Source organism: Artemia sp. Qi Xiang Cuo, chromosome 19 (assembly GCF_049724085.1).
Source record: "Artemia sp. Qi Xiang Cuo chromosome 19, ASM4972408v1, whole genome shotgun sequence".
NCBI lineage: Eukaryota > Metazoa > Arthropoda > Branchiopoda > Anostraca > Artemiidae > Artemia > Artemia sp. Qi Xiang Cuo.
In genome coordinates, this window is record NC_142812.1 from 18,907,452 (window position 1) to 18,934,574 (window position 27,123).

The following is a 27,123-nucleotide window of genomic DNA, read 5'->3' on the forward strand; positions in this document are numbered from 1 at the left end:
ACGGGGAAATCCCCAAAAATTCGGGAACAGTGGAAGCCCTGAACAGAATGCAACTGATGAGTGATAAGCCAAAAGTAATACAAGAGAGAGGTGATACCGAGCTCTCAGCTGCCATTCTTGAGAGACATCTGACAGTTTATAAGCAGTAGCGGAATTCCTGTGTTGTTTGAAAATCACTTTTCTGTGAATAGGCAGCGCAGCAGAAAAGTGCACCTAGCACTATGACGATAAATCACATCAGTTTTTGTTATAAAAAAAAAACCATTCAGCGTTTTTTAACGCCCCTATGCCCGGGCCTAGTGAGCCTATGCGTAAATCCTGGCCTGCCAAGAAAAGGCTGATCTGGCACTAAACATATGCAGTTCATATGGTTATCCAGACCGTTTATACTAACGGTTATTCAGTATACAATGACGAAGGTCACACTGTCAAAGTAAAACAAGACGAATATTTTTGTGAAGACAGATGATAGGCCCCAGTTGCTCATCAAAGAAGGGCATACCAAATACCGCACCGTCGCAGAAATTAGTATGTTTGACGTACAGATCAAAACTTAGCAAAACAGTTTAATTTTGATTTGAAAAAAAAAACGTAGGGAAATGGGAGAACCTGTAGGGAATCTGGCTTTGAAAATGTGAATTTCTGGGAATTTTCACCAGTCTTTTAGGGATTCCGATACTGTCTTGCAGTTGTGGATCAGGCCAAAAATATATGCTGTTCATACAGATAACGGTTATTACTGACCGTTTTTACAGTAATACTAATAATTATTCAGTATATAATGACGAAGACCACACTATCTTTCGATCAAACATAATAAAAGAAGACAATGAAGAGTTGTGTAAAGGCAGTGGATAAGGCCTTAGCTGCTCATCAAATAAGGGTATACCAAATACTGCCCAGTCGCAGAAATTAGTATGTCTGACGTACAGATCAAACCATCAAACCTTAAGGAAAAGGATACAGCTACACAAAGAAAGCATAGCTAAAGCATTAAATCTACACCGTTTGATTGATCCTCAGACAACCAAATTTCTGATAACCCCTACCATTGCGAAATATTTTATTATTATTGATAATAAAATTAAAGAATAGAATTCGTAATATTATTGATAACCCCTATCATTGCGTAACCCCCCCCCCCCAAGATTTTTCTTGTGCCCTCATTTGGTACTTTCTCTTTAAAAAAAACTGAACAATTTGGTCAATTATAGGCGCCCTTGTCACATCCCCCCTCAAGATTTTGCTCTAGAACTGCCTTTGCCGTTACCAGCAGACAAACAGCTGTATATGGGCTTATCTGCTGATAACGGCCACTGTATATATGACTGAAATATCCAGAGATTTTGTTGTTGTTTCACCTGTCAAATAAAAGGATTTGTCCCAATGAAACTGTTATTTGTATGTAATAAAATTAGTAGCCAATCAGATTAACCCGTTTCTAAAAGCCATACAAGACTTTAACAAGAAATTAATTGATAAAATTCTTAATGAACTGGAATAGCACGAATGACCTTTTTTGGTCAGTCTTGGCTGAATCTACGTGAGGTGATTGTTGAGATTGTCAGAATTTACTTTATTACTATAGTTTGAAGGTTTTTTTTAAGTTTTTAATTATATTTCACTCATGACGGCTGTTGCTTACATAGCCGAAATGTTCGCTAAGGTTGCATCACAGTCTTCCCAAAATTCACCGTTGTCTTTTTTTATTATTTTGTTTGGTTATTCTGTACTGCATAGTTTCAAATCAACTAGTACATTTAAAATTAAGCTTTCAAAGTTACCACGAGCACACTTTGATATTTATAGGTGGCATAGAAAATCACCGAAAATTTAAATATATTAAAGAAATGGTATTTTTGAACAAAACACGGTGTGTCCATTATTCAGAAAACAGCCAAGTTGATTCAATTTATAGATACGTGTTTGAAACAACTAAGGCTTGGGAGATAGATAGGATATATGTAATTTGGGGTGTATATTTGCATATTAAGGGGGAAGGGGGAAGTTTAGCGGGACTGCATGCAAAATGTAACCTAATCTAACCAAAATTGCAAACTAAATATTTAATTAAAATATAGGTACAATGTAGTTTTCCACTGAGCCGAAGCTAATTCTCTCCGAGTACAGACATCAGTAAATCGGTTATTGTCTGATATTGCGAACCAAATTCTTGGTGTTTTCTGATTAATGGACAAGTATCCAAAAATCAAGGGAAGAATAGAATGGGTCCTTTGGATGTTTTTTTTTTTTTTTTTTTTTTTTTTTTTTTAAATTAGGCTAGTTTAATTCTTAATCAAGACGCTATAGAAGAAATTAATACCTTGATGCGGTTAAATCAGAGATAAAACCAACCAGGACAAGAAAATAATATTTCAAGATTAGGCTGTCCTTCCATAAAAATGACAACATACTGATAACACTAAGTAAATGACTAGCAATCATGTAAGAATAAATTAAATTAATCCTTATGGAGGTGAAACAAAGTAAAACAAAAGAGATAAGGCATTCCTTTCTATTCATCTACTACCAACAGTGCCTGGCGGATGACAGGCAGAATTCAAAGTACCCTTACTCTCCCCCACGCCCCCCCCCCCCCGCAAAAAATATCTTTAAGCATTTCAACTCGATCTCTCAGCCATGAGACAGAACAGGACAGACTAACAAAAATTCGTCATGATTTTGATAAAGCCTGCTTTCTGTCAAGACCGTATCCAGCGGGAGGGGGGGGCTACCAAGCTTGACCCCCCCCCCATTTTTTCGGACTGGAAAAAAAGTTAAAAAACGCATATAAACAAATTTTTGATGCATTTTATGATTTTTCTTTTTTACAACTCCCCCCCCCCAAAAAAAAAAACAAAAAAACAAAACAAACAAAAATATCCCCTCTGAACGGAAATTAGCCATTAGATATCGGCAATTTTATGAGCATATTGTCAGTAACAAGCCTTTATAGATGTACAAATACACTACTTCCAACAAAATTGCGCAGTATACTAGCATTAGTTAAAAAATCGAAAAGTCTAAAGTGTGGTATAACAAAAAAATGGGTTTTATTTGTTTACATGAAAGAAATTGCTTACAAATTATATAAAAGAATAAAATAAAAAATACTTGATAGAAAATGAATTATTGGTTAGTAGTTAAAAAAATCGGTTCAAAATTAAATTGTTACATAAAAAATAATACGATTACAACAATTGGAAATAGAACGTGTTCCTTCCGACAGGTGGGATAGAATCGGAAAACCTTTACTAAAGAGTCGCGGTGTCATCCATAGTATTATCACAAGGTATATAACATTTGGAATTTCTAACAGATTGATCACATACTTTTGATAAAAGAAATAAAATTAATTATGTCTAACCGCTTCTTAGTTTACGCCAGGTTTGACGATTTATTCATATTATTTGACAGTTCAAAACATCATGACAAAATGACTCAAATAACCCAAAAAGCCCATAAAACCCATGCCCATGAATCAAAAAGCCCATAAAACTGAGTAATGATACCAACGTACTGGTCATCTGGTAGAAAGGAATATCCATATCCCACAAGATAGACTTCAATGCCAGATTCTCAAAAATTTGTATCATTTTTTGCAAAACAATTTTGCACGTTTGGTTGGCAGGCTCAATTCTAAGTTTAGCCAAATTAACTGAGCTGCGAATGTGTTTTGGAGACTATATCCAAGGGAAAAAAAAGCCGTTACAAATATTTATCCAAAGATTTTCTTTTTTCAATACTTTTTTCCTGATAAACAGAAATGCCATGAAAATGTTAATTTTTATGGGGGAAGGGGGAGGGTAAAATTGTGAAGATGCGTCAACTTAGAAATATACAACTAATACTTCTAGTAACAACTCATTGCAGCACTAAGCTTCCTAATACAAACACAGTAGCACATACTCCCCCTCCATTTCAATCTATTCGAAGATTTCCTATTTGCACCCTCCCAAGAAGCTCCAGTTCCTCTAAATCATTTCTTACAACCTCGTCCTACCCCATTTGGGGACGACCTGCTTACCGTATGGCCCTAAATGGTTGGTCAAAGGGACAATCCCTAGCAATCTGTCAACCTTCATCTACAAAACGTGTCTAAGCCATCTCAACCCTTCTCTCATTATATCCCTAGAAAGCGGGATAGAACCAAATTTCCCGTACAGCTTACTTTTTTAAATATGGTCAGTCAGATGGGTAACCAAAACAATCCGTACACAGTTCTTCTGGTAAACATCTAACAAATCCTCCTCCGTTTATCGGAGCATCGATGTTTCAGAACCATACTTGACCACTCCTAACACTGTAACTTCCAAAACTTGGTTCGTAGACTTATTTTCCTATTCTTCCGAACTTTTTTCAATTGTGAAAAAAAACACCCCAGACCCTGAAAACAGATACAGAACCCACAGCCTGATATCATAGGAAAACACTGAGGGTTGTTTGGATCAATTGTGTGGTCTTCTACACTTCACTTATGAGAAGATCTGTCCATCTTTGGATAAGTTGTAAATGAGTGGGAGGAGTGACAAGTTTTCAGGGAGGCAGTTGAAATCAAGTTGGGCTGCAATGGCTAAGGTGAAGAGCGAATACACGGTCAATGCTAGCCGACTTCTTCTTTTTCAACCGTCGGATCGCGGACGCCACCTGTGATTGGGTATATCCTGTGAAGTATATTCACAAAAAATTCACTCTTAATTAAGGAGGATTTGTTGTTGTAAACATCTAACAAATCCTCCTCCGTTTATCGGAGCATCGATTTTTCAGAACCATACTTGACCACTCCTAACACTGTAACTTCCAAATCTTGGTTCGTAGACTTATTTTCCTATTCTTCCGAACTTTTTTCAATTGTGAAAAAAAAACGCGGACGTCACCTGTGATTGGGTATATCCTGTGAAGTATATCCACAAAAAATTCACTCTTAATAGATACTTGGGAAATTTATCTCAGCCCCATTTACAATCCTTAATTTTATATTGAATACGATAAATAAAATTAAATACAATACTAATTAATTCCGATCCTTCCTAATTTTTTTTACAAGCATCCTTATGAGACTTCTTATAATACCATACCTGGAAAAAGATTAGCTCTCAGAAAAACCTAACACAAAATAAATTTCCTATTGAAAGCTTAACCAACCATTCAACATCAATTTTTTATTGAGTTTCCTTTTCCTTGTTACTTGAAAAAGGACCTCTTGTATTTTGGTTTTTTAGGCTTGAACCTTTTTTACATTTTCCTATGAATTTGTGTCTATATTTTCTATTCTTCATTCTGCACTAAGGTCTCAGTCAGAATATTTACACTCTTCCCGTTTTTCACTGGCTACGATTGATCTCGTACTTCTTCATGGTCCTACATTTTCTCGTTTTGTCAAGATTAGCACCCAAACGTTATCTATTTATTTCTTCTTCTAGCTAGTATTTTAGCCTTTTCTTCTTCTTTTGGCTACACCGAAGGCCGTATCCAGGATTTTTTTTCGGAGGGGGTTTTACTCAAAGATTTTTTTCGGGGGAGGGGGGGGGTTACACAAAAAACCCTCAAAAATACATACAAAATTTGTTTACATCCATTTTTGTTACGTTTTTAAGAGTCAAACAAACATTTCGGGAGGGGTTCAAACCCCCCTAACACCCGCCCCCTCTCTGGGTACGGCCTTGGTACACCAATAAAAGGTTTCAACCAAGACAAGAAAGCCACGCCGAGGAATAGCCTTTCCACAGCCTCTCCAACATTATTTATCAAGAGAGGAGTGACACCCCAGAGAACAGCCTCTGCATCATTAATTATTCAAGGAGCCAATTTGGTAAGTTCTAGAACTAGTCTTCGAAACTAATCTATGATGACACGCATAAGTCTACCGATACACAGGGGAAATCAGTGTTAGTACATACAAGGCTATACCTTATTGAGACAAACTTAAATACAAAAACAAATTTGAATATTCATAATATTTGACGATTTGCAAGTATCTCAATTAACTATCAAATAATCTAAATAAAAGCCTTCCTCGATTGTTCACAGATACAATTTCAAGCATGTATTCTGGAGTCCTCCCCCCCCCTCCTCCCCAACTCGATGCTTTGGTAAGCACATTCTCAGTATGTGTATAATAAACGTGTGTCTCTTTAAATATTTCTGGAATCATCTGAAAACCCTTCGGGAAGGTTCACCCTCAGTCTCCGTCTTGTAAAGACATATATCAATAAAATAAAAGCATAAAAATATAGCTTACTTTCCGAGTTCTTCTTTCAGCTCATAATTATCACTGAATCGTGTGCAGGCATTATTCATTATTTCAGCTTTGTTTTCCTCTTTCCTCTGTTTCAGCTTTCTAAATCTTTAAATGCACAAATTTCTCCATACAAATTTTAAGCCTTAAAAAAAAATGCAAGTCAACACAACAGATTCAAGCCATGTGTAAGAATGCAGTTGATTCTACTAGGAATTAAAAAAAAATGAAAGCAAAAAGACAATTAAGGACCCTTTCTCCAGCAATATGTTGTTGAATTTAACCAATCTCCCCCCTCCCCTATGTATCCAAAAAACGTAATCTATTCAAGATTGTCTCACCTATCTATTCTCATACTGTAAATACAGTTTGCGTGGTATTAAGGTTGTGATAGATGTAAAAAGATGAGTAAGAACCTTTTCTCCAGCAATATAGCCTACTTTTAAATTTGACCTATCTGCCCCCCCCCCTCCAAAACAAATATAATTTACTCAAGATTCTTTGATGTGTTACTATACTGTACATATAATTAACCCGCTAGTAATGTTTCAATGGATGCAAAAAGTGGATGGATGCATAATTCAAGTATCCAGATGTCAGTTGCTTTAATATATCCTTGCCTTTATGATAATATATTGATCATTTTTTAGTTTTCACTGTCATTTTCACTTGATTTGGGAAAATTTGCTCCACAGTCAGCTTTGCCCCCCCCCCCCAAAATTTTTACAAAATTATGCAAATGGAGGGGCATTAACAGTCAACAGCGCCCTTCTTTGCAATTTATCTTTTTCTTTGCACATTTAAGTCCATTCTATATCAAATTCCACCCGTGCAGCCAATTCATAAAAGTTGAGAATGTATTTGTTTTTCAAATGTTCATTCATTTTTTTTTTTCAATGAAAACACATAAAGGTCATTTTTCAAAGAAAATACCCCCCCCCCAAACAAAAAAACAATATCTTTCTATACCTAGGAGGGTGCAAAAAGCAAGAGGAAAGCAGAATGACCCTCTTCCAATTGATGTCATCAAATTCTGCATGATCTCACAAGCATAATTTGTCTTGTTTCATTGGTTTATTCAAATTTGATTAAATTAACCTTGTCAATCAAAGTTTAAATATCAAAGGTTGGTTGATAAGACATTACATCCCATTTGCTTGCATACACGTAATTGAAGACTCCTAGGTAAGAGTGCATTTACAGGACAGGTTAAAACAGCCAAAATTAAAATAGAAAAAAAGAACAGCTTATGCCAAAAGGAGACAGCGTGGGGGGGGGGGGATACTCCCAAAGGATAGTTTCAGAACTGTACCCTGTCCCTCTATGAAACAAAAAAGACTAAAATATGTGGAACTATGGATAGTCAGGCTGAAAACATACTGTTCTGAAGTAGGCTAGACAATTACTTTCTGGACATGCGTCCTTTATTCTTTATAAGCAAATTCCAGAAATCAATTCAAATAAATCCCTGAAAGTTTCATCCATGTAGCTCAACTAACTTCTTGTTCTAAGGTATCTTAACTGATGGAGCAAGGCTGAAAAATATACAGGCATTAGAAGAAGAAGAGCAAAATTGTCTAATCCAAGATTCCCTCTGATGTTGGACAGAAAAATTTCTAACAATGCAGCTTTTAATATCCCTCTTCCTGAAATTTCAATTGTGGCCCCTAAAATTTGCAATTTCTACTTGAAATTGTTAAATAGGCTATATGATAAATGTCTAAAGCTGCAATTGTTCTTGTAGCTGTAATAATGACCTGTAGTCATAAAATCTAAACAAGCCATTCATAGGTCAAACAATTGCTCCGCTTTTGGGCTTTGTTACACTTCTTCATTGACTGTTTAATAATGTACATTCTAAAGGAAAGCCATAAAAACAATTCTTCAAAATGATTAAAGACAATTTGGCTATTGAATGACACATTACATGACACAGGGAGACAAGAAAGATTCCCCACCCCAGATTTGTCCAAATGACCACCTTTCATTTCATGGACACTATCAAAAATCTCTCCAGTGGAAGGGGATTCAAGTACTAGGGATCTTTTGTGGGTATCCAAGTTCCCTCTCCTAAAAATTGGAAAATTACAGCCCTGGAAGCGCAATGTTTCATGTTTTTCCTCCTAGCTTCGAAAAATCAACCCTCTGATACCCCCTCTGTCTTATGCAAGGCTCCCACGGTGTCAATAAAGCTAATAAAGCTGAAAACATTTAACTACCAACAATTTAACTTATTGCCAAGTGCCATATCATCCACTTTGGCAAACAGAATCCATGCTGCTCTTATTTTTTATTAGGCCACCCACTCTCCTCTGTTAATAATGAGCAAGATCTTGGTGTCACTATTGACAATGAATTAAAATTTCATCACACAGGCTAAGAGATCTGCTGATGGGGAAAGTTCAACCTTGGGTTTGATTAAGCATACCATCTCCACTTGTTCCTCTAAAGTCATCAGTCTTCTTTATAAGGGACTTGTGCATCCTAAGCTTGAAGTTGGAATGTCACTTGCCTCTCCATATTTTAAAAAGATATAAAAGTTCTTGAAGATGCCCAGAGACATGCCACTAAAGTGACATCTGGCATCAAGAGCTTTCCTATCCTGTAAGACTATCAAAGTTGAATCTCCCTATACTTGTATACAGGAGAAATAGAGGGGATGCCATTTAAGCCTTTAAGTTAATGAGGGCTAATTATTCTCCCAGTATTATTCCCTGCTGTTAGCACCAATTCTAGAACTAGAGGTCATCAACTGAAACTTTTCAAGCAGTCTATAACATCTAGAGTCCATACTCAATTGTTTTCAACATGTGTTGTCACCAATTGGAACAAATTATCTAATGAAACTGTTACTGCTGAATCCATTGATGTTTTTAAACAAAGGCTAGAGTGGTCCTCCAAAGAGTGTAAATTCAATTGGGATGCTATCAAAGATGGAGCAGCACCTGGTCACCAGTGATTCTTGCATACAATTAATCATCATTCCAGAGTTCTACAAGAAGAAATCCTTAGATTGCTCCTAGCTACAATTTAAGGTAATTTAGGTAACAAGATTTTGTCACCTAAGCAGCATGGATCAAAATGAACTTATTGGAAACATACAAAATAATCACAAAACTGATTGACCAAAGACATCCAGTTGACCTACTGCTAGACTTTGCCAAGGCCATCAACAAGTTACCCAAAGTCAACTGCACTCCAAATCATCTACTGCTGGCATCAATCCATCCCTGATAGACTGGCTAATGAATTTCCTTACCAACCAAAAGCAGAAAATCTGTTTAAAATGGGTGGCCAGCCAATCTACTCTGATGAAGTCATAGCAATGAGTGGGGGTGCCACAGGGAACTGTACTAGACCCAACCCTTTTCCACAGGTATATCAACTACATTTTCAATTGTGTAGATAACAATATGCATTTGTTTGCTAATGATAAACTTTTTAGCATTACAAACCCACAGAAAACCCAACACAATCTAGATAGGCTACAGGATTAGACTCAAGACTGGCTTCTTCAATTTGATACAACCAAATGCTGTATTTTGCACCTTGACCCAATAACCCAATGGCTACCTATTCATTTTAAGTCCCACCACTAATATAAGAGAGCATCTAGAGAACAGAGCAGAAGAAAGGGGCCTTGGTGTCATCATTAACAACAGGTTGAGGTTCCATGGCCATGTTCAGTATGTTGTCTCCCAAGCTTATTCTATCCTTGGCTTATTAAAAAGGACCATCAATAGCCAAAAGGCAACAACATTTGTAAAAAAAAAAATTAAGGCTCTTTTTAGACCCCATCTTCATTTTGGCAAGTACCTGGCTGGTTGCTCTTACCAGCAAGATGTAAGGCTCATTAAAAATGTGAAAGGCAAGCAATTAAGTGCATGAAAAGCCTTGTGAAGTGTGTCTAAAATCAGCCTCATATGAGGAACACCGCAAGCAACTCAAGCTACCTACCCTTGTCTACAGATGCATATATAGCAATATGCTGTTGACTTATGAAATCCAAAAGGAAAACTACCATCTTTATGGGCAGCCACAGCACCAGCCATCATCTTGCAAGAAGACACTCAAAGAAGCTACCAAAATTAAGCTCCAAATTGAGAATCCATCAAATATAATTTTCAAGAATGAATTGAAGGACTCTACTGTCAGCACTCCCTCAATCTAGTCTTTCAAATAGCCTACCAACTTGACAAGGAGTGGGAGAAGAGGCAGTGGAGGTTTGACTTGGAGTCACTGACTCAAGAGCACTACAGGTCCAGAGGACCTTAAAGCTCTCAAATGAATTAAGGTAATACCCAAGAATTATGTAAGAGGGGCCTGGGAATGAGCTGTCAAAAATGCAAACAAAATCCTAAAAACTGAGCATAAAATTAGTTTAAAGATGTCTCTTATTTTGCTCTATCTTGTCTTCTTATGGAAATCTGCTAGTCTTAACCTTTAAAATCTTAGATATCTGCACATTAGGGGGGTGGGGTTAAGTTTAAACTTACCTCCCATTTACATCCAGAAATAAAATTTACCCATCCCCCTCCCTAACGTGCAAATATATAACCTGAATTGGTATATAGGCTAGGGGTGGGGGTAAAATACATTTTTGACAAAAATGATTTTTACGTTTGGAAAGAGCATAAAAAAGGCATTGAATGGTATATTCACTTTGTTCATAAGTCAATAATATGATTTGGAAAAATTTGCCTTTCATTGTTTTAGTATATTTTTTTTAAATTTTTAAAATATTCCTTGAGCTAGGCTATACAACCTATGGGATCATCAGGGGTGTGGTATATTCATATGTAAAACAACTATAATGTTTAGAAATAATATGCAAACAGGACACAGAAATAGAGTAAAATACCCAGTAGTTGGACAACAAATTGACTCTTTAACTGTTAAATTAGCCTTTTGTAAAATCTTTATAATGCAACCTAGAAAATGTATTGTTCACCATTGGATGTGTGAAAATCTTTTTAACAAGTATCTGATTAGCTGGAAAATTTTAACCATTAAACAACATTCACAATTTCAAATATACTGATAGACAACAGTTGAGCCAGCACACTTAAAGCTTCAGCCTTATCTTAGAAAAATCTGTCTAATCTGTGACACAGGATCTTAGGTAGACAAACCTATCCTAATGACACACAAAGTCAATCATAGATAGATTTAATCTAAGACAAGAGATGTGAAACAAAATAAATAGTAAAATTTTACCATTTAAAGTTTAAACTTACCTCTCATTTACATCAGAAATAAAATTCACCCCCCCGCCCCCCCCCCCCGAATGCACAAATATATACCCTGAATTGTTATATATAGGGGTTGGGGGTAAAATTTATTTCTGACAAAAATTATTAGGCCTATTATATTTGGAAAGAGCATAAAAAGGCATCCAGTGGTATGTTTACTTTATTTGTAAGTCAATAATATGAACTGCAAAAAATTTACCAGTAATTGAGTAGATGATAGAACTCCCCTATGCTCTAGCATAATATAGATTGTGAATCTGGCCTAGCCTATTCTTAAAAGTGCCATTAGTCCAATGTAGCCTACCACAACAACCTTCTGAGAAAAAAAAAAGTTCCGATTCTTCAGTTATAAAGCAAGTGGCAGTACCTATATGTGTGGTCTTTTATTAATAATTTCGAATCCAATAAGCCAGATGCACAAATTAATCTTAACTACACATCGATTTTTCTACAAAAACTAAATACTTCTTCAGTTTCATGAAACCTCTGGCTGGTGCTGAAAAAGACATTCGAAAAGAAAAAGCCATAGTTAGAAATGACTAACCCAGAAAGTGTTTTACGGCAATTTTAGCCTAAAAGTTTTGTCAAATGAGCGAAATGACACATTTTGTTTGTTTTATGCATTCCTAAGCAGGCTGCCCATTGCGCACGTCTCCTCGTCTTCATCAGAGCCTTTAGGGGTGAAATATGTTCCACGTCAAATTCACCTGTCCAGCTGTCGTTCTGTCATGACTGAGGGTCAAATAATTTAAATAGCCATCTGGATTTTGTCACTGTGGTTAGAGAGGGGTTTTGAAGAATCTCAAGGCGAAATCCATTACATCAGTGGTAAGCTATATTCAACTCCGTCTAATGATGCCACATTTGAGCCTCCATATTTACAATTCAAACACGAAATGACGCATTACAAGGGTTCATTTTTGAAACATTGAGGTGTTTATACTTTTTCTTATACTGAATACCAAAGCTTATGGGAGGTTTCGTGGTACCTAACCCCTATACCAAAATAAAAGCTCCAAGTCTTTTTACATGTCTCTGTTCCTTAGCAATGACCCCATTTTTTATTAAAGTGTAGAAACAATTTTATACTGAATGGCTAAGAGCTAGAATTCAATGGGTAAAAATACATTATTTGTAAACCTTTCCTGTACCTTCAAATCGAAATATCCCGTGTTCAAAGTATATCAATTGTAGAGTATGGATTCAGAGCTCAAAGTGCAACCATATTGATTAAAGTGGATATATTGTTTGTTGCATTACACCATAATAACATATATGCACACATATATTGAGTATTACCAAACAGTACACTTTCAGTAAGGATATAATTTATTCCGATTTATTTATTCACAATCGGATTATCTCTTATATTTGCCTGAACACTAAGCCTGAAGTGAGTTTTTGGTCTGGTGGCTTCGGTCAAAGCAAGTTGGAAAATAAAAGAAAGTGGTCTTGTGTTTGCATGTTTCCACGGATTTCCCTGCCGGTCGGTATGAAAATTCAGTGAATTGACGCAAGGTAAGAAATATTTGGCATTCACGTATGGTGATAGAAAAACCGCCTGTTTTTTGACAAATAAGCTGATGGTTTCTAAAAAAAATAAATTGAGTTGGCCGCTATTGCGGCCAACACCAGTGTGTAAAACGTGCTTTGACAGATCTTGCTAACAGCCCGGATTGCTATAAACTGACTGTAGTAGCTCTTGTTTTGCAGCTTGAAACAACAGTTGAAACGGAGACTCTTTGAAGCGAGATACAATCTACGGGCAACTCAGTCAGGCTTCAGTTAAAAATAACATCACAAAAGAACTTCCAAAAGTAAAGCTGACTCAGACTGAACTTGAAAATATTACTCAGACTGTTTATTCATCGGTTATGCAAAAAGTTAAGATAGTTTTGGATAAAATGATTTGTCTTTTCGGTCTTCCCGAGAAAAAAATGGACTCCTACGCGTAGGAATTGCAAAACATACAGGAGAAAATGGATGTCATCGAAAAAAAATAATAAATATTTGTCTATCATCAATTACAACTTACCTGGGCTTGAAGTAAAAAATCAGACATCAAACCAAACTCAAACTGAGTGTGTTTTATATTTTGTTACAAAGCAGCTTGGGGTTAAAATAAGACAATTTTATGCCGTCAATGTTAAAATGCTTGGTAAGCCGGATGGAGATCCTACTCATCTGTCCAAAGTAACCTTAAAAATCCCCTTACTTGCCAGGGAAATAATATAAAACTAGTCAAAACTTTGTGGCAAGCGGACTTTGTTAACAGAAAGTTTGACAAAGCGACCTCAAGCGATTCTAAAGCCTCCAAAGATATGGCTGGAATCTGAAATACTTGTCTAGACAAGGCCGTATTTTCGTGAAGATAGGTAAAAATGTTATGCTAGTTCGAAATTTGGCCCAAGTACTATCGCTGCCTACGATCTTTTGGGGTTCCCGAAGGCAGCATGATAGTATAAAGGTTCTGATACATAGTGTTGCTTTAAAATAAAAAATGGACAGACTTAAACAACTAGAGTCATAGTTTCTTGACCTATCGAGTTTGAACCTTGCCAGTCTGTGCAATGAGGTGCATGAAAAAACAGGGTATTTATTTTTGAGTATTAAACCCCTAGAAACCAAGTACGTGAAAGTGACATTCCCGTTGCAAAATTGCCCAATACGCTAGCAATTACTAATTATAATTTCAGGGGCTTGATACAGTTATTGACAGTCTGTGTCCAACTCTAATCGAGTCAAATCTTTCTTTTGACATAATAAGTCCGATAGAGACTCCTATAACTGATGTATCTCCTATATTTTTATTGTGAAATTCAAAGGTATTCCTTCCCTTTCTGTAATCGTATTATTATGCGAAAAGATGTCTTAGGCGCTTATGTACGAAGATTTTTCTTTGTCAATGTTAGATAATATCTTTTTTTGGCGTGAAGGGCTACTTCACACTTATCATGCGATTGCGCAAAAATGATGAAAGATATTTCTTGGACTTTTGTATAGACCTCCGAGTTCCCCCAGTGACACAGTCATTAACATCTATAGAGAATTAATAAATTGGGGTCTTTTAGGGTTCCATCTGTTGTAGTTGGAAATTTCAACTTTAATTTACTTGAGTTGAGTAATAATGGAAACTCAGACTTTGTTACTACTATGTTATTGGCTGATTTCTTACCTTCGATTACTATTCCAACCCATGTAACTTCGCTGAGTGCTACGTAAATCAAAAATTTATTTTTGCCGTAGATATGGTATGAGCGAGTAAAGTTTTTCGAAGTGCTTGCTTCACCAGGATCACATTATTTTTGAAATAAGTTATATTAAGTCTAAGCGAGCAAAAAAATTATAATAACTGCAGTTTAAAAGCAACCAGCCATAACCCTAGAGGCAATATTTCAAATTTTTCTACTAAAAGTTGTGAGAAACTAAAAACCTTTCTTTCAAAGATGGATTGGGAAGACGTCTATGAAATGGATGATGTAGCAAATGCATATTCATCATTTATGGATAAAATTCTTCAAGTCATCGATTCATGTTGTATGGCAAAACCGGAAGGTTCTAAAAAACCCGTCTGTCAGGAACCACTTTAGTTCACTGCTGAGATGAAAAATAAGGTAAAATTGAGAACTAGTCTTTACGTAAAGAAAATTTCCTTCCTTTGAAATAAAAACTTCATAAGGATTAGCTTTTGTGAGCAAAAGAAAAGAGAACTCAAAATAAATTATTATCATTCCGTTTTTGAATTAATTAAGAATAATATAAGAGCAACATGAAACACAATAAATGGGATACTTTCACCTCATAAGAAACAACAAAACGAAAAATTCCAAATGTTATTACCTCCCCAGATTTGGATTTATTATAAGAGGATGTGGAGATTGCTAATGGATTTTTTACCTATTTTTCCGAAGTTGGTTCAAGTATATCTCGTAAAATTAATAATAATGCTAGATCAATTGAAATAACTACAAACATTAATATGCTTGATACAGTTAATTCAGTTTTTACGCAGGATGATATGATGCAAATACGCGAGTTATATAAGAATCTTCGGGAGCCGATAGAATACCATAAGAGCATTAAGATCAATAAATTACTGACTACATAACTATTTTTATTTTACCGGTATTCCCTAAACTATTTGAAAAGGTAATGCTTGAAAGAATGACAAAATTTACAAATGAAAATAGAATTTCATCGTCTAGCCAATATGGTTTTTGTAAGGGTCATTCCACTTCGCATGTTGTAGGTAATTTTTCTTATAAAGATAAGAAATTTTTGGATTTTGAACTCTTGACGTCGGCAATCTTTGTTGATCTTTAAAACCCTTCGATACTGTTAACGACGAGGTGCCAATATCGAAACTGAATTAAATATATTTTCCGGTTTGGATAGTAAATTGAACAAAATTATATTTGGAAAATAGAATGCAGTCAGTAGTTGTCAAGTTATTCACATCATTAGAAAGAGAAATAGAATGTAGGGTTCCACAAGGTTCAATCCTAGGGCCACTACTTCCCTTGATGTATGTTTCGGAAATAAACGAATTTGTAACCAATTGCTTACTAATAACATTTGTTGATGTAACAGTAATGTTGTTTAAGGCATATATGGTAGATGGTTTGTTTGCTATTATAGAAACCACTTTAACTCAATTGTCTAGTTATTTGCGAATGAATAATCTACCATTGAATAGTTAAACAAAATATGTTTTTTTTCAAATCTGCAATATTTTGAAACAAATAAGTTACTTTCATTTCGAAATGTAATGAATGAAAGGGTAACCAAATTCAACCATTTGGTAATGATTATTAATGAAATGGTAACATGGAAACATCATGTGAGAGCACTTTCCTTTAGGATTTTTCGAGTGAAGGGTATTCTAAATAGGCTAAAGCATTTTATTTTTCATGAAGAGCTCAAAACCTTATATTATACTCTCGTTTTTTTTTCAAATTTGGAGTAAGAATGCGCTCTTTGGTCTAATTAATTTAGTTATAAGCCAAGGAAAATCCAAGTAATACAAAATCGGGCAGTAAGAGCTCTATTTTCAAGTAATTACTCTACAAGTGATTGATTTCACCTGGCAAAAGTTTTAGATGTTTCTAAAATATCTATGCTCCAAGTTAATATTTTGGTTTATTCGTGTATTAATTCTTTAGCATCGCTTGGACTAAGACAACTTAATATGTCTTAAATAGCTTCAGAGCACCATTCATACCCTACAGCTATAGCTGAAAATAATTTACTCGTTTCAGAAATGCACCACAGCCATAGAGGTGCATTGTCGTTACGGTATATTGGCGTAGAGGTGTAGAATATGTTGCCCAACTATATAAAAGAATAAATTTCACTAATTTCGTTCCGAAAATATATTGAAAAATATTCCATTGAGTTGATTAACGCTGCTTCTTTAGCTTTCCCATTTAATATTTTGAGAATAAGACATGTCTCCCGTTTGACACGAGAATCTAGTGAATTGATTTATTTCTTTTATATGTCGACTTCTCGCATTGCCCAAGGATACAAAAGAATAAGTTTCTCTAATCCAGGTTGACACTGTTGGTGATTTGTCACCAAATTTGGTGAGTTTTTTTCGTTTGGTGATTTTTTGGTGATATCTGGTGTTTTTTGGTGATTTTACCTAAAATCGGTTATTTTATCATAAGATTTGGTGATTTTAATATATCTGCGTTCCAGCTTTTGAATACAGTGAGGAAAATTCTGATGAAAATGCTATTCAACAGACTTGATTGTCAGTGAATAGCGAATTTATTGCATATCAAATAGCCAATCAGGGGAGATGACCATAAACTATGTCACCTGTATTAATAAAGAAAAAAAAATAATTAAGCAAATTAAGCAAATTATAATAGAGAGCAGTCGTAGAATCTACTCGATTTTAACTCTGCTCAATTTTAAGTTTGTTGCTGGTGCAGAAAAAATGTTTTAGCCTATATTTTAGCCTATATTTACATTCCAACGTCTAAGTAGATGGGTCATAGAAATATTTGTAGTCTTCAACTACTATAATAAGCAGAGGTGGGCTATACTCTGGATGAGGTATAATTGCAGCTGAGGGGCTTTTCACTATTTTGGAAAATAGTTGTACTAGCAGAGTCAAACTTTCAGGAATTAACTCGGACCATACCCCGGAGAGGTGTTTTCTAGCTCCCATTTCAAGGTCATTACTGTATTATTTGTCTAGAAATTTAGATGAGTCTGGTCTAAAAGAAGTTTGTTTCACAATCTCGATACATTTAGAAAGCCCAGACTTCAGATTGAAATCCTAAATTTGAAATACTTGTTGAGCGTAGAGTGTATGGGAAATTAACTGAAGCTCTGGAAATTATAAAAATTCCCTGCTGCTCAACAAAGAATTAGTCAGGTTAAGAGAAAACTATTCAAAAAAACTAGTAAAGCATTCTATCCCAATACCGTTTATTGTTCCTGCTAAAAGTACAAATATACATGAAGAGCCTGGTGAGAATTCTGCAAGTGAGGCTGTTGAAGAAGTGACAGAGATAGCTTATTCTGTTGAAGAAAAATTTGTAAATTTGAGTGTTCAGACTTTTTTGACGCAGGATGCTTCTGCTGTAAAGAATTCTAGTACAAACATTATGTCTCCAATTTATTTTGTCATAAGAGGACAGTCAAGAAACCAAGGTTGTGATGTAGTTAAATCAAATACTCAAGAAAATTCTAGACAAGAAAGTGATTTCGACATCAACAGTGTTAATGATACTAACGCTTTTGAAGAGACAGATGGATCGTTTAAGGCTCTTCCTGGGAAGAAACTGCCACTGACTTGCAAAGCAAGACGCATCGATGAGGACACCAGTTGCAGGGATAGTTAAGAAGTAAATCAAGTAGCCAGAAAAAAAGAAAAAGACAAACATTCCGTTCACCTTATGGCCTCGGCAAGGACAAATACAACCGTAATAATAAAAAGTGTAATTTGAAAAAGGCTTGAATATGAGATAGTCTTAGCATTGAAAATGACCAAGATCCCAATCATCATTGATGAATCGACAGACAGAATAAAAACGAAATTTCTTGTAATAATTGTTCGCTATTATTTTCTGGAAGAGCAAAAACCAGTCAAGCAGTTTTTTCAATGCCAGTTGTTTCTGATGCAGCAGCTAAAGGGTTGAAGAACTTAATTGTAGATGAATTCAGTAAGATAAGAAAAAAATATCACTGACAAACATTGTTGCCTCTGCTTCGAACAATGCAAGTATCATGCTAGGATCCAAAGATGGCTTGGCAAAGTCTTTGAAGGATGATTTTCCATGGCTTCCAACTGTCAGTTGAATCTACAATTCGCACTAATATTTCCTTGTGTACTTTCCAGATAGTCTGTAGGACAAAATGACTTTGCCATGAACGGCCACTTCCTGAAATAAAATCCGGGCCAATCCCTTTCGGTATCGTCTTCTGAACTGAAGGTTTTTTTTGGTCTATCAATTATTATGAGTAAACTGAAGTTCCCGAGAACATGTATGTACTGGAGTCAGAAGTTCAAATTACCTGTTGTCTGCCAAAACATGTCTCAAAACTGATTTTCTCAATTACGACGGAATTTAAAGTTCTTCGTTTATGACGGTGTTGAACCTGAGACAAAGACGACAGATTGCTTGTCGAAAGTCAGACCTCTACTATGAGCAGTTCACCAACAGTGTTTGAAACTGAAGTGAGAGCAGATGAGATAGGATAAGATTTTTATTCAAAAAATAACTATCACAAGCCCTAAAGTCATAAAACCAAACAAAACATAAAAATAACACAAAAACAAAGCAAGTGGCTAAACAATGCCAAAAACAACAATATCAGAAAGGCAAAGCCAATCATTAGTAAAAAAAACAAAAAAAATTAAGTGGTCAAAATGTAAAAATTAAAAAAGATAAAACTAAAACAAAACTAAAAACAAGTGAGATAAATTTAGCATTAAAAAGGTTTAAAAGAGAACATAATAAACAAGAGAGAGGGAACAAAAAAACAAAACGAAGACAATCTTGGGTTTCACCAGTACAAAAAAAAAGAAGAAAAAAAGGAAAACTAGCGGTTTATTTGATCAGTAATGAAGGGGACAAAGGTTTTTTCATACCTCGAGGTTAAGCAACGGATGGGGGACAAGATAGGAACGGGTCCAGAAACAGTACATGTCAGGTGGTGTCTGGATGGGGAGTGTCTTTTGGAGAAAATGTTTTCCGTGCGAAGGCTTATTATTGCATTTTTTTTTTGCAAAACGGAGGTACAACGTTCCTCTCTTACCAGCCTGAAAATAACAGCCCATTGCCCATCGCCCTATTTTCAGTGTTGCCAAATTTTGGAGAAAGCACCCTTCACCGACCGCCCTATCATTCAAATTGATTACAGTGTTGAAAAATTTTGTCTTCTATAACCTAAAGAATTATTAAAAAATACTTTAACACAACTACTTAAGAACAGAGGTGATTCTAAGGGGTCAGCTATTACTTCAGGCTGGTTTATAACCAGCCTGAAGTAATAGCCCATCGCCCTGGCCATCGTCCTATGTTCAGTTCAGGCCGGTTATAAGGGATATAAAGTGTTTGTAAGTCATCAAAAGCATTTGTAAGTGATGTAGAGCATTTATAAGTGATCTAAAGCATCTATAGCTTATCTAAAGTGTTCATAAGTGATCTGAAATATTTACAATTGATCAAAAGTGCATATAAACGTTCTAAAGCATTTATAAGTGTTCACAAGCGTTTAAAAGTGATCGAAAGTGCTTAAAATAATTTTGGTTGTTTGTAAATAATCAAGAGCGTTTGTAAGTGATCTCAAGCTATAGATACGCCTTTGCATTACAAGTGTTTTAAAGCGCGTAAAGCGATCTAGAGCCTTTATAAAGATTTTTCAGTGTGTATGCAAGCCTTTATAAGTGTTCTAGAGCGTTTATAAGTTATCTTAAATGTGTCTAAGTCATCAAAATTTTCAAAAGTAACCTAAATTGTTTAGAACTAGTATAAAGCGTTTACAAATGATTTAAAGATTTAGATCAAAGGTCAAAGATCTTTAGATCTTCGAAGGATTGGAACACTTATACACGCTTAAAAATCACGTTTCTCATATTGATATTTATTTTCATAGTGCTATAAGCGCTTTAGATCATTTAAAAACCCTTTAAACCACTTATAAAGGCTTTTGATCACTTAAAAAGGTTTTGGACAACTTATAAACGTTCTAGAACGCTTACAAGGGCTTTGAATACGCGCAGAATCCTTATAAACGCTCATGAACACTGTCAAACGCTTTGAAACACTTATAAATGCGAAGCCACATCCAAGGCGTGAGATCACTTATTTAAGCTTAGATTACATATAAACGCCCAAAATTAATATGAGTAGTGCTCAAAACCCCTATGCCTCTTTGAGGCCAGAACATAATTTGCACTTGACTGAAAAAATGTAAATGTTTTTACTTTTATAACTTTAATATATATATTAAACTGACAATGTACATTCATTTGTATTTTTTTCAGTAAAGTGCAAATTATGTTCTGGTCTTGGGAAGGCATAGGGGTTTTGAGCCTTATTCAGGTTATTATCTGCTCGTTTTCAGTTGGACTCAGTTAGTTACTGTAATTTCTGTTCGTTTTGAGTTTCATTTATTTATCGATGCTGATTTGTGGTAGTTTCACGCTTGGTAGATTATTTGATTTTGGCTCATTTTTGGTTAAATAGAGTTCTTCACTTTTCTTTGAAAAGCTTATTTTGTGGAAAAAGTTCTTTTTTATTAATTTCTGTTTGTTTTATATTGACAGAGTCCTCTCAGGGAAAAAAGAAATAATTCTTTAAATCCTTTTGTTTTTTTAAAGACTTTATGGTTTGGCCTGCTATTTGTATGCTGGAGAAACATTTTCAGTAATTTTTAACAACATACACCCTTTTAAAAATCTGGATACAAATAGTTGTGTTTAATTTAGTTTCATACCTCCTCTAGTTGACCTGAAATAGAAAACTTGATACATAATACCCTCGGTCTTTTTGGGATACTGCTAAGATGCCTTATTGGGAATTAGCATGAACGCAGTGCATTTTGATTTAATCTTAAGGCAACATTTAGTTTTTAAACATAATTGGCAAATGAGAGGGTGGGCGTGGGAGGGAGACTAGTTGCCCTCCAATCACTTTTGACTATTAAAAAGGGCATAAGCCCTTCAATTTTCAATCGAATGAGCTCTTTTCGGAGTTCCTAAGACAACTCCTTCAATACGAAGGATCCTGGTCTAAACAAAAAAAAAGAAAACAGTAATAATACATTGTTCCCACATCGATCTTTACTATAAAATGTCAAGCTTTCCAATCACTTTTGACTATTAAAAAGGACACTAGTCCTTTCAATTTCCAATCGAATGAGCTTTTTTTTTAGTTTCCACGACAACGCTTTCTATAAACACCTTATATGCCCCAAGGGCATAAATCACAACCCCTGTCCTGAGGGCTGTGAGGGAGTTGTCATCCTCAAAGACCTAATTTTTAGGACTTTAAACTACGTTAAACAAAATGGCTATCTCAAAATTTTGATTAGATATGTTTGGGGAAACGGTGGGCGTGAGAGGGGCGTTAGTTGCTCTCCAATCACTTTCAACTATTAAAAAAGGCCCTAGCCCTTCCAATTTCCAATCAAATGAACCCTTTTGAAGTTTTTACGACAATACTTTCCATAAAAACCTTATATGCCCCCAGGGAATAACTTACAATCCTTGCCCTGAGGGCTGGGGAGGGAGGTTCTCATCCTCAAAGACGTAATTTCCAAAACATTTAACTACGTTGTAGAAAATTTGTATCTCAAAATAATGATGGGATGTGTTTGGGGAAACGGTAGGCGTGAGAGGTGGGTTAGTTGCCCTCCAATCACTTCCGACTATTAAAATGGCACTAGCCCTTTAAATTTCCATTCGAAAGAACCCTTTTTGAATTTTCTACGACAGCGATTTCAATAAAAACCTTATATGCCCCAGGGCATAATTTACAACCCTTGACCTGAGGGCTCTGAGGGGGTTGTCATCCTAAAAGACCTAATGTTCGGACCTTTCAACTACGTTGAACAAATGGCTATCTCAAAATTTTGATTGGATGTGTTTGAGGAAAAGGTGGGCGTGAGAGGGGGTTACTTGCCATCCAATCACTTTCGACTATAAAAACGGCACTAGCTGTTTCAATTCCCAATCTAATGATTCCTTTTTGAAGTTTTCTATAAAAAAAACCTCATATGCCTCAGGCCATAATTTACAACCCTTGCCTTGAGGACTCTGGGGGGATTGTCATCCTCAAAAACATAAGTTCCAGACTTTTTGACTACGTCGAACAGAATGGCAATCTCAAAATTTTGATTGAATGTGTATGGGGAAATGTGAGAGGGGTGTTAGCTAGAGGGGTGTGAGGGAGGGGTGTTAGTTATCCTTCAATCACTTTCGACTCTTAAAAGGGAACATGCCCTTCTAATTTCCAATCAAATGACCCTTTTTTGAAGTTTCTACAACATCCCTGTCTATAAAATCCATATGTGCCTTCAGGGTATAACTAACCAACCTTGCACCGAGGGCTCTGAGGGGGTCATCATCTTCAAAGACCTAATTTCTAAAACTTTTAATTACGTTGACCAGAATGAATATCTAAAAATTTTGATTGGATATGTTTGGGGAAAAGATGGGTGTGAGAGTGGGGTTAGTTGCCCTCAAATCACTTTTGCCAATTAAAAAGGGCACTATCCCTTTGAATCTCCGATGGAATGAGCCCTTTTTCAAATTTCTACGACGAAGCTTTCAATAAAAACCTTATATAACTCTAGGGCATAGCTTACAACCCTTACAATGAGGGCTGTGGGGGGAGTGTCATCCTCTTAGATATAATTTCCGGACCTTTCAACTACTTTGAACAAAATGGCTATCTCTAAATTTTGATTGGATGTGTTTGGATAAATGATGAGCGTGGAAGGGGCATTATTTGCCTTCCAATCACTTTCGACTATTAAAAAGCGCACTAGCTATTTCAATTTCAAATCGAATGAGCCCATTTTGAAGTTTCTACGACAACGCTTTCTATAAAAAACTTTATATGCCCCAAGGGCATAACTTACAACCCTTGCCTCGAGGGCTGTGGGGGGGTTGTCATTCTCAAGACCTAATTTGCAGAACTTTTAACTGCGTTGAACAAAATGGCTATCTCAAAATTTTGATTGGATGTGTTTGGGGAAAAGCTGGGCGTAATAGGGGGGTTAGTTGCCCTCGAATCACTTTCGCTTATTAAAAAGGGCACTGGCCCTTTGAATTTCCACCCTTCTCGAAGTTTCTACGACAACTCTTTTGATGTCCTGGTCCAAAAAACAACAAAAAAAATGAATAATTCATTGTGCCAACATAGTTCTTTACTTATGCAGCGCTATTGCGATGCATATCGTAGGAGACAAAATTCAGCAACACTGTAATCAATTTGAAAGATAGGGCTATCAGCGAAGGGTGCTTCTTCAAAATTTGACACAACTGAACATAGGGCTATGGCCAGGGCAATGTGCGATGGGCTATTACTTCAGGCTGGTCCTCTCCTGTGCTCAAGAGTTTCCAGCTTGGTCTGTTTTAGAAGGAGCCGGTATGGTGTCTTTGCTTCTTTAAAACTTATTCTAAGGGCTCTTTTTTTGAATAGATTCAATTTTTTCTGATTCGTCACGGGAGATGCCAGGATGCCAAACTGGACAAGCATATTCAAGATGCGGGCGGACAAAGGAAATATAGATCTTTAAAGAATGGTATTGGGGACTTTAAATTTATTCAAGAGCTTAAGGAGAAACATGGACACATTAACTCTATGGACAGTATCTTTAACGTGGATATCCCACTTTAAATTAGAGAAAATTGTAACCCCAAGTAATTTACAGGAAGACACTGAAGTATCTGGGGTGATAGGGTTAAGGAAAAGGGTGAGGTTTTAAGGAAACAAATTGGCATTGTCATAAATTTAGAGGGGTTTACTCTCGTGTCTAACTCCGCAGCGTCATGTGCAATATCAGCGTCATCTGCAATATCGTCATCTGCAATAGCAGTTTTTGAGTGTAGATGAGCAGATGATTCCGTTTGTGGGAAGATACAATCTGAAACGGTATGTTCCTAACAAACCTAATCCCGTTGGACTGAAGAATTCCGTGTTTGCTGGATCCTCGGGCCGGGTGTACGATTTTATGATCTACCAGGGAAAAAACCCCAGACCTGCAAAGTAACGGTTTAGTAACTGTAGCTGTTCTTCACCTTTCGAAGGAGGGAAAAGAGAGCTCTGGCCTTTATTTTGACAGGTATTTCACCAGCATCCAGCTTTTAGAAGAGCTCACAGCTGCCAAAGTAAATGCAACCGGGACACTTATGAAGCACCGTCTGGAAGGTGGTGCGCTAGTAAAAACTGAAAGGGATATGAAGTGCCTAGGGAGAGGCATGTCTTTTAGTTTTGTCAGAGAAGATAACACCATCGCAATAACTCAGTGGCTTGATTATAAACCGATCTTTTTTGCCTTGAATTGTCACACAAAAGAATCTGAAGCTCCAGTGATGAGGTATGACAAAACTCTACGAGAAAAAACTGAGTTGCTGAGCCCTCAAGTTGTCCGCAAGTATAACGAGTACATGGGGGGTGTGGATATTTTCGATAGAATGATCGGCTATTATCGCTTTAATAGCAGTACAAGAAAATGGACAGTCCGCGTTTTACCTCATTTTATTGATCTTGCACCGTCCAACGCTTGGCTCCTGTATCGGAAAAATGCAATATCAGCCAAGGGCAAGTACGCACGGTTACTATACTTCAGATTTAATGTTGGAGAATAATTGGCTTTCGAAGCATATCGTTTGGTGTCAAATAACTTCGTGGAGCAAAACTACAAGAATTACCTCGAAGAAGAGGAGGATGAAAATGGATCCAGTAAGAGGAGACGGCGATGTTTACTGCCACAACGCCATGAAACGACAATTGATGCCAAGCACTTGCCAAGGTTTGATTCCACTCTGAGAAATTCGGCAAGGTATCGCTTACCTGGTTGCGAGAAAACAACAAAAGTTTTATGTGCGCAGTGCCAGCTATTCTTGTGCTTTCTCACTGAAAAATACTTACGCAAGTGTTTTACTGTTTTCCACAAGTAAAAAGAAGATAACAGCCGGATATGTTTACTTTTTTCTAGTATTTTGTAACTGACCATTTTGAAGTAAAATCATGAAACTGGAACCCATTGTCCAACTAGTTGGACAACGCCCCCCATCCCCCCTGGAACTCCAATTTTTTTATTGGTATTACCATAATTTACGTTTTTTATCGTCGGAAGAATTTGAATTTCGTGAAAATTGAGCATCAGGAAGTACTTCAGGACTCAGGAGGTTAAATATTTTGCTTGGTAAAACCATAAAGGCTATACAAAAAATATTTTAATCTAAGGCTTACTCATTTTCATCTAAGTTTTGCTTATGTAAAAGGAAAAAATTGCTTAAGATAGCTTTCTCAGACCCACGTATGAATAATTTGGTTATATGCTATGAAAAATTGTTGCAAAGTCAAAAAGGTGAAATTGTGTAAGCGGGATAAACTTTATGGTTCGCAAATAATTTTTTCATGGAAAAATTTATCAAATTCAATGATGTCGTGGAAATCCAGCATTTCTGAATCATAGGCAGCGCGATCGCGCTGCCTAAGTAAAGAACGATGTTGGCACAATGTATTTTTTTCCATACCCGGGCACTTCATATCGAAGGAGTTGTCGTAGAAACTTCGAACAGAGCTCATTTAATTGGAAATTGGACGGTCTAGGATACCTTTTAATATTCGAAAGGGATTGGAGGGCAACTAGCCCCCCCCCTCATACCCATTATTCCCCCAAACACATCCACAACCAACGGTGACATAGCTAATTTGTTCAACGTAGTTGATTTCCACATAGTAAAAGTATGTTTGAGGAGTACAGTCCCCCAAAACCCTCGGGGCAACGGCTTTAAGTTATTTCCTGTGGGCATAAAAGAACGATGTTGGCACATTCTATCATTTATTATTTTTTTCTTTTAGAGCAGAGCATTTCGTATTGAAAAAATTGTCGCAGAAACTTCAAAAAGGGCTCATTCAATTGGAAATTGGAGTGGCTTGTGCCCTTTTTAATAGTCGAAAGGGATTGGAAGGCAACTAACACCCCGTCCACGCCTACCATTTCCCCAAACACATCCAATTAAAATTTTAAGATATCCCTTTTGTTCAGCGTAGTTGATTTCAAGAAAGAAGTAATGCTTTTGAGGTGGACACTCCCCCACAGCTCTCAGGGCAAGGGTTGTAAGTTGTGCCTTGGGGGCATATAAGGTTTTTAATAAAGGGTTGTCGTAGAAACTTCAAAAAAGATTCATTCGATTGGAAATTCAACGGGCTAGTGCCCTTTTTAATTGTTGAAAGTGATTGGAGGGCAACTAGCCCCCCCCCCTTGCCCATCCTTCCCCCCAACACATCCAATCAAAATTTTGAGATAGCCATATTGTTCAGCGTAGTTGATTTTCAGATTGAAAATACATTTTTGAGGAGGACACTCCCCCACAACCCTTGGGGCAAATATTTAAGTTATGCCCTGAGGGCATATAAGAACGATGTCGGCACA

General features: G+C 36.3%; 1 protein-coding gene across 7 annotated transcripts in view; it reads right to left on the reverse strand.

Moving 5' to 3' along the window:
- The window catches only part of CaMKII (Calcium/calmodulin-dependent protein kinase II), a 234,429-nt gene extending 222,451 nt beyond the window's left edge, over positions 1-11,978 (reverse strand). For all 7 annotated transcript variants that reach the window (XM_089105592.1, XM_089105597.1, XM_089105596.1 and 4 more), the window contains exons 1-2: positions 11,858-11,978; positions 6,242-6,383 (exon numbers count right to left, since the gene is read on the reverse strand). In XM_089105592.1, the coding sequence (XP_088961718.1) occupies positions 6,242-6,300 (59 nt within the window). In that variant the 5' untranslated portion in view covers positions 6,301-6,383; positions 11,858-11,978. The remainder of the gene's footprint in view (positions 1-6,241; positions 6,384-11,857) is intronic.
- Between the last annotated feature and the right edge of the window lie 15,145 nt (positions 11,979-27,123).